General features: G+C 37.4%; 1 protein-coding gene across 1 annotated transcript; it reads left to right on the top strand.

The window, feature by feature from the left end:
- Window positions 1–5,419: 5,419 nt before the first annotated feature.
- Window positions 5,420–8,889, top strand: LOC125471163. Its single transcript, XM_048571295.1, has 3 exons — window positions 5,420–5,746; window positions 7,363–7,690; window positions 8,331–8,889. The coding sequence occupies exons 1-3, from the start codon at window positions 5,599–5,601 to the stop codon at window positions 8,536–8,538; spliced, it is 684 nt and encodes a 227-aa protein (XP_048427252.1). The 5' UTR covers window positions 5,420–5,598; the 3' UTR covers window positions 8,539–8,889.
- The last annotated feature ends 323 nt before the right edge of the window (window positions 8,890–9,212 follow it).

Below are 9,212 nucleotides of genomic sequence, written 5' to 3'. Positions count from 1 at the left end.
AAGTTTCCAAAGATATGAAAACCTCTAAAGATCCTCACCCACTTTGTAATGAGAAAGATGAAGGAATTAACCAAAGAGTGATAAGATGATTAGCTAATAATCCCTTTGGTGGCCGGCCTTTGAAGAAGTTTAGAGAGAATGAATATGTTTTCTTTTGTGTATTCTCAATCACCTAACACACTATGTCTTGTTTTGTTCCTTTTATTTCTTAAAGAAACAAGTCAACAATTGACTCACTCTCTCTCTCTCCCTTCTCATTTGGCCGGCCTATTGTGTTTAATTTGGGCTTTGGGCTTTTAATTATTTCAAGTCATCCAATGCTTGAATAAAAGCCCAATGGGTTTTGGCCCAATGGGCCCGATTAAACCCGAACGTTTCTTTAAGCCCAAAACGATCTTTATCGCTTTTATGATTTCTTTAGACTTTCTAAATTAATCAAAACACTTAATTAATCCAATTAATTATTTCCTTCATCCATTAGTTACTCACTACAAGAGTGTATCGGTGAACAATCTTTTAGGTTCTAATTAGCAAGGCAGTGAGGTGATTGGCACCAATCCAATTGATTATCCAATCACTTAGTGATTTAAAACTTACTTTTAATTCACCTTCCTTTTAATGACTACATTTAATCATCTAGAAGAACTCACAAGCCATGAGTGACATCTAATCATATATCATGGCTACCCAAGCTAATGTAGAAGTTATTCGGAGAACCTATTCAGTTGGAATTACAATGTAATTCGATCCTTCTCTAAAACAATACTCTCAATCACATTACTAGGGTATGGATTTATAATGTCAAACCCCTAATGTGATTATTCCTTCTTATATGATTCATTTGAGACGTATAGGAACGCTTTCCTTTATTACACTCGATACTTCGGCCGAAGATTTCCGAATCATATCTTAGAGTATTCATCCTCTCTTATCGAAGATTAGAGATTCCTTGTTGCGCATTCACTTGCCTTCATGGCTAAGTGGCTTAACCCCAACGATGCCTTGGACACTCTCGAATGGAATGACTTTAACATAATCAAAGATTAAGTACTTAACCACAAGACAACGAGATGCCTCAGGTCAAAGGATTACTTACATTATTCCAACCATTAGAGTTACTTGCTTGACATGTGAGTAGACCTCCATGCAAGTACTCTCGTTCGATTGTGTTCAGTGAACTCATTCCCTTAATGAGCACCTACATGCTTGTCTTAGTGTCGCTACACGAATGGGATGAGACTTTCCATCCTTCCAATTGAAGCGGACATAGTATGTACCAGTCTATGGATTGTCAGTATCCCTCCGACAATCCTTATGACCAGGAACCTTTTTGGACATAATGGTTATGAGAAGAAGGTCTCTGTAACCTAACATCATTAGGTTACTTCTTCCATCGATCCATTGTCCATGGATTCACTATTTAGGACATATTTCGTTCATTGAGATAGTCCCAATTAGTATCTTTGCCTTCCGATGTATAAGAGTCATATATACATCAATTCATTGTCCTGAAAGGTTTCTTCCAAAGATTGACTTTCAGGGCATATTTCCAACAGACAATTCCTCAATATCTTGTTCATTCGCAACAAAATATTTTCTTTGTGCGGCGGTAAAAAAAAAAATGCTTTTTTGAAGAGAGATACTATTTCACCAATCGAGTTACAGGTGTCTAACATATTCATACCTAACGATTTTCCACAAAATGGTGACGAAAGGGATAACTTGTACAACTCTTTACATTTTCCAATTCGATCTTATCCATTCGTTCGTAGAGCTATTTACTTGATCGCAGACATTTCTGGAACACTTCTAACAAAGGGACAGATAGTCAATTTTGAAAGAACTTATTGTCAACCTCTTTCAGATATGAATCTGTCTAATTCAGAAGGGAAGAACTTGCATCAGTATCTCAATTTCAATTCAAACATGGGTTTGATTCACACTTCATGTTCTGAGAAATATTTACCATTCGAAAAGAGGAAAAAATGGGATCTTTGTCTAAAGAAATGCCTTGAGAAAGGACAGATGTATAAAACCTTTCAACGAGATAGTGCTTTTTCAACTCTCTCAAAATGGAATATATTCCAAACATATATGTCATGGTTCCTTACTTCAACATGATACAAATATCTAAATTTGATATTTTTAGATACTTTTTCAGACCTATTAATGATACTAAGTAGCAGTAAAAAATTTGTATCCATTTTTCATGATATTATGCATGGATAAGATATATCATGGCGAATTCTTCAGAAAAAATTGTGTCTTCCACAATGGAATCTGATAAGTGATATTTCGAGTAAGTGTTTACATAATCTTCTTTTGTCCGAAGAAATGATTCATCGAAATAATGAGTCATCATTGATATCAACACATTTGAGATTGCCAAATGTTCAGAAGTTCCTCTATCCAATCATTTTCCCTCTTCTTGTTGCTGGATATCTCGTTCGTACACATCTTCTCTTTATTTCTCAAGCCTGTAGTGAGTTACAGACAGAGTTCGAAAGGGTCAAATCTTTGATGATTCTATCATACATGATTGAGTTGCGAAAACTTCTGGATAGGTATCCTACATCTAAACTGAATTATTTTTGGTTAAAGAATATTTTTCTAGTTGCTCGGGAACAATTAGGAGATTCTCTAGAAGAAATATGGGTTTCTGGCTGCAACAAGCATTGCTATGGGGTGGTGGTCCCGCTTATGGGGTCAAATCAATACGTTCTAAGAAGAAATATTTGAATATCAAACTCATCGATATCATCGATTTCATAAGTATCATACCAAATCTCATCAATCGAATCGTTTTTTCGAGAAATACGAGACATATAAGTCATACAAGTAAAGAGATCCATTCATTAATAAGAAAAAGAAAAACGTGAATCGTGATTGGATTGATGATAAAATAGAATCCTGGGTCTCGAACAGTGATTTGATTGATGATAAAGAAAAAGAATTCTTGGTTCAGTTCTCCACCTTAACGACAGAAAAAATGATTGATCAAATTCTATTGAGTCTAACTCATAGTAATCATTTATCAAAGAATGATTCTGGTTATCAAATTATTGAACAACTGGGAGCAATTTACTTACGATACTTAATTGATATTCATAAAAAATATCTAATGAATTATGAGTTCAATACATCCTATTTAGCAGAAAGACGGATATTCCTTACTCATTATCAGACAATCACTTATTCACAAACCTCCTGTGGGGCTAATAGTTTTCATTTCCCATCTCATGGAAAACCCTTTTCGCTCCGCTTAGCCCTATCCCTCTCTAGGGGTATTTTAGTGATAGGTTCTATAGGAACTGGACAATCCTATTTGGTCAAATACCTAGCGACAAACTCCTATGTTCCTTTCGTTACAGTATTTCTGAACAAGTTCTTGGCTAACAAGCCCAAGCGTTTTCTTGTTGATGATAGTGACGATATTGATGATAGCAACGATATTGATGATAGTGACGACCGTGACTTTGATACAGAGCTGACATTTCTAACTATGATGAATGCGTTAACTATGGATATGATGCCGGAAATAGACCAATTTTATATCAGCCTTCAATTCGAATTAGCAAAAGCAATGTCTCATTGCATAACATGGATTCCAAACATTCATGATCTGGATGTAAATGAGTCGAATTACTTATCCCTCGGTCTATTAGTGAACTATCTCTCCAGGTATTGTGAAAGATGTTCCACTAGAAATATTCTTGTTATTGCTTCGACTCCTATTCCCCAAAAAAGTGGATCCCGCTCTAATAGCTCCGAATAAATTAAATACATGCATTAAGATACGAAGGCTTCTTATTCCACAACAACGAAAGCATTTTTTCACTCTTTCATATACTAGGGGATTTCACTTGGAAAAGAAAATGTTTCATACTAATGGATTCGGGTCCATAACCATGGGTTCCAATGTACAAGGTCTTGTAGCACTTACCAATGAGGCCCTATCAATTAGTATTACACAGAAGAAATCAATTATAGACACTAACATAATTAAATTTGCTCTTCATAGACAAACTTGGGATTTGCGATCCCAAGTAAGATCGATTCAGGATCATGGGATCCTTTTCTATCAGATAGGATAGGAAGGGATGTTGCACAAAATGTACTTCTAAGTAATTGCTCCATAGATCCTATATCTATTTATATGAAGAAGAAATCATGTAACAAAGGGGATTCTTATTTGTACAAATGGTACTTCGAACTTGGAACGAGCATGAAGAAATTAACGATACTTCTTTATCTTTTGAGTTGTTTTGCCAGATCGGTCACTCAAGACCTTTGGTCTCTACCCCGACCCGATGAAAAAAATGGGATCACTTCTTATGGACTCGTTGAAAATGATTCTGATTTAGTTTATGGCCTATTAGAAGTAGAAGGCGCTCCGGTGGGATCCTCACGGACAAAATAAGATTGCAGTCAGTTTGATAATGATCAAGTGACATTGCTTCTTCGACCCGAACCAAGGAATCCCTTAGATATAATTCAAAATGGATCTTGTTCTATCGTTGATCAGAGATTTCTCTATGAACAACACAAATCGGAGTTTGAAGAAAGGGAAGGAGTCCTCGACCCGCAACGGATAAAGGAAGATTTATTCAATCACATACTTTAGGCTCCTAGAATATGGCGCCCTTGGGGCTTTCTATTTGCTTGTATCGAAATGCCCAATGAATTAAGATTTCCCTATTAGGTCAGGTCATTTCGGGGCAAGCAGATCATTTATGATGATGAGGATGGGCTTCAAGAGAATGATTTGGAGTTCTTGCAGAGTGGAACCATGCAGTACCAGACACGAGATAGATCTTCTAAAGAACAACGTTTTTTTTGAATAAGCCAATTCATTGGGGACCCTGCGAATCCACTCTTTTTCCTATTCAAAGATCAGCCTGTGTTTTCACATCGAGAATTCTTTGCAAATGAAGAGATGTCAAAGGGGTTATTTTTTTTAAAAAATAATATTTTAATACGAAGTGTCTAACTATTCAATTTAAGAGTGGAGATGCACTTGCGCAATTATTATTTGTTAAAAATAGTTACTAATTCAATATCAAATTAGGTTGCCCATTGTGTGATTTAGCCGAACTTTCTCTCCTCTAGTGTAAAAATATCGATGTACTCAAAAGAAAAAAAAAAAAAAAACAAAAAAAAAGACAGTTACCATTCGGAATTGAATTTCTTAATGACCAGAAGGGCTTGGCAACACTGAAACTGCTCTAAGCTCGATTTGATTGATATATTTTAAAGCCGTTGAGATCAAATCCAAGGGCCTACATTTGTCCGCACAAATGGACGGCAAAACTCGGTCCGCAGAGTAGAAAACGCGAAGGAACAGAGTTCAAGGGCTGGAGCATCGAATTCGGATTCAGCCCAAAGGGGATGTCCAAAATCTCAACGTTGCAAAAACTGCAATTGGCACAACAAGTCTCATGTCCGAAACTTTGTAATGTAAATGTAGCATCATCGATCTAGTTTGCAGCTGCAGCAGGAACCCAATCGATTCTATTTCCGTCCCAAAATCTCTAACCAAGTTCCACAGCTGAACCACCAACAGCTTCTTTCATTCGGATTTTTGGGTTTTCGGGTGTGATGGAAAATTTCAGCGCCGAAGATCTGTCGACGATCGGAGGAATCGCAACCGTATCGCTTCTGCATTCCTTCATACCCACGCATTGGCTCCCGTTCTCCATCGTCGGCCGAGCCCAGAAATGGACTCTCTCCCGTACCCTCTTCGTCAGTATGTTCTCTCTGTCTCTCTGTCTCTCTCTCAGTTTCTGTGGTTGTTTGCTTTCCTGGGATTTTACTGGTTTAAACTGGGTAAAATTGCAGATCTGCCATTACCCTTTATCTTCTTGCTGTGGGAGCTTTAAGCATTTCACTTGTTTGAGTCAATGGTAGAAAATTAGTGGGTTAAACTAGATGGATGCTTTCAGGTTCAGCTGAAATGAACTACAACTTTAGGATATTGAGGTGTTATGCTTGATAGCTGATGTTGGTCTACTGGCATTACAAAGGCATAGTCTGCTTCGAGACCAAGCAGTCTGGACGAATGGTCGGAAATTGTAATTTAGTTTGCTTTCTCTAGTCCGGTTTTGTTTCCAAATCGTTTCCTATTACTTCATATGATATTACTGAGTTATAGCTGCTGCTTTGTCTTGTTGGATTATCTTGCAAATTGGGGGAAAAGGAACAAAACGTTGTTTTGTGCGGTCTTTGGTTCTCCAACTTAGATTCTTATTAGTGTTTATTTCATGAAGTTTTTCATATTAGATCGGAATACTGAGTAATCTAGTCTTGGTCTCTTACTAAATAATTACTATAAAGCAGTCGATGTTCAACATTTTGTTAAATGAATATATGCTTTAGATGTATTTCGTATTCGTTTGATGAACTTTACCTACATGTTATGCTATCAATCTGTCTAATACACTTTGTACCCATTACCCAACATGAGATTCCTCACTTCTTTTGTCTACATGTTATGCTATGATACGCAGCTGTGTAGCAGATCATTTATTTGCGAGCCTCAATGCACTTCATGACCCTTGAAAGCTTCTAGACAAGCTCCAGTTGGTTAGTTTGACTAAAATTTAACGGATTAAAAGCTATGACCATTTGAGCTTAAACCAATCCTGTAGATATGGTTCAAAAGCTGACTCGGGCACCTTTACTTTTCTTGAGGTGTGGCTTAATCAACCAATTATTAGATCTTAGGACCAATCTTTGGTGCAACAGTAATGTATTATTTTGTCAAGAACACTTTGTAATGGCATCCTACTAAGAACTACGGTCAGATTTCTTTCCTGACCCCCGAGGACACTTTGTAATAACCTTGTCGTTTATATTTCTACAGCTTGAGTTTTTTAAATTTCTGTTTTCTGGGTTGGAGTTCAGAATTGTTAGGGTTTCAAGCTGTTTTGGGCTGGTAATGTATTAACTTATTTCGGAGCTAAAATGTCATTGTCATATATTTTTTATTAACACTAGTCAATTGGTCGTCATACATTGACTTCAGGCGGACCCTGACTTCACCATTGCATTCCTCTTATGTCTCAAATACATTATCTTCTTTCTTTTCAAATGGAAAATTTTAGTAACCATATCGTGAAGCTTTCGGTTGTTTTTGGGTCACCTGATTGAGGTTTAGAATAAATGGGAAGTTTGGACCTTGCATGAGTTTTTGATCTGGATGATTACCTAAATGTTTAAACCAAGCTATATCTCTGTATTTCATTTGTTTTTCGTTTTTCTTGGTCCTCTAATACACGATTAAAGATGCTGTGGAAAAGGCATAAGAAACAAGTCGTAAGTGCTTTCAGGACTTTTGATCACTTTTTCAATTTTCTTGTGCAGCTGCATTTGGAGCAGTCTTGCATGTAATATCCACTGCAATATTAGGTATAACAGCGGTCACAATGGCAAACACCATCGCCGGCGAGGAAACAGTACATAAACTTGCTTCACTTCTGCTTGTATTTCTCGGTGCCGGTTACATTTTGTTGTTTTTATCTGGAAAAGTCGGTCACAGTCATTCACACAACCAACCCATGGAAAAGATGGCTGTTGCTGGACTTGTCCTTGTTCCTGCATTGTCTCCTTGTGCAACTACACTTCCAGTATTTCTTGCTGTGGGGAATTCATCATCCATGCTGGTGCTTGCTATCATAGTGCTGCTATTCAGGTATCACTAAGTTAGGATAAAGTTTTGACATTCTTGTTTGTTTCTATAATGAATTACCTAATTATGACTTGGCTGTTCGAACTTTCACGAGCACATGCGAGAAGTTTATTAGTAACTTCTTTAAGTAGTAAATTGGCACAAAACATTTTGAAGACTAGTGGGTCTTTTGCATCCTATGTCCCTCTAAAATTTTATAGATTAGGAACACAAAGTTAAATGTGCACATCCCCGTTCTTCTCCAGTAAACAGTGACTCCAGTCGATATTATCCTGTTCTATTCTCATATTCAGCTAGAATGCACATCAACACAATCTTTATTAACCCCCGGAAGCTTTTGCAATGTGAAACGTTTGGCAGCAATAATAAATTTAAGCATGAACCTGATATAATTCCATCCAAATTCTGTGTTGAGTAGACCTCGAGACCTGAAGTGCTTTCCTAACTAGTTTTTATAGTTTACGACACTGTTTAGCTTCTTGGGCATCCAGAATTGAATGTTATTACTTGGTTGCTGCTAGATAGCTGCTTTCCGGCCGGCCTAGCAGTTAAATTTATAGGGGATTGAAATCATCTAAACACTAAAATGATGGTCTGATTTGGAAATATGCTGTGTAATTTATGATGATTTGGAAATTTGCAGCACCATAACGGTGATGACTTCACTGGTGGCTCTGTCATTCTACGGTGCAAGCCAGCTCAAGTTTCACTGGGTGGAGCGATATGACAAACTTCTTGTAGGGTCGGTGCTTTGTATGGTAGGAATTCTGACGCTTATTTTCCATGACCATGATCATGATGGAGGAGGTAGCACTGGGGGGCATTTGCATAGGAAAATCAGTGGCCTTTGAAGATTCTTGTCATCCTTCAAATTGTGTTTTGTGCCTTTACGAGAAAACTTACGACAAGAGAATGTTGCTTCCGTCTGTAGTAAGCAGTGCGTGCAGTTGTTACAAACTTATGTGCTACTAATGAGTATTGTAATGTTTGCTCAATTTGTTCATTCCGATTCTGGTAACTTGTGTTTGCACCTTGTTTCCTTTTCGTAGATTTCATATCTTCCTCTTGTTGCTGCATGGATTTGTCAACCAAAGAGGTTCAGGTGCCGTTGTGGATTGTTTCTCTTCACTTCTCCTTGTAACAGCAACAAGTTCATCTATATCAATTCCATTTGGCAATACAGAATGTGCTGATTACTTCAATTGGATATGATAAATAACCGCCGGATACTATTGACTAAATTAGTCGGTTGTTTGGTGTAGGGTCGGATTAATCTGTGCGGATTAATCTGTGCGTCAAATAATCCGGAGTATAATAATTATCTAAACATTTTACAAAATGATTGATGTTGAAATGAAAAAAAAAAAGGTTAAATAGAAGGAAAATAACAGGGAAATAGGCGAATGGAGTAGGTAGACGGGAAAGGGGTGGGTCGAAGATCAACGGGAAGGAAGGGTCGGCGAATGGACGAGGAGGGGTGGGTCTGTCAGATCAAACCCTCTATGCGATGATGGGACTGGTCTCG

The sequence above is a fragment of a genome, unplaced genomic scaffold (genome assembly GCF_019419815.1).
Source record: "Pyrus x bretschneideri cultivar Hongxiangsu unplaced genomic scaffold, Pyrus_bretschneideri_v1 Contig58, whole genome shotgun sequence".
NCBI classification, from domain to species: domain Eukaryota; kingdom Viridiplantae; phylum Streptophyta; class Magnoliopsida; order Rosales; family Rosaceae; genus Pyrus; species Pyrus x bretschneideri.
Note: the sequence above shows the minus strand (reverse complement) of the source record. Positions and strands in the feature narration are given on the sequence as shown.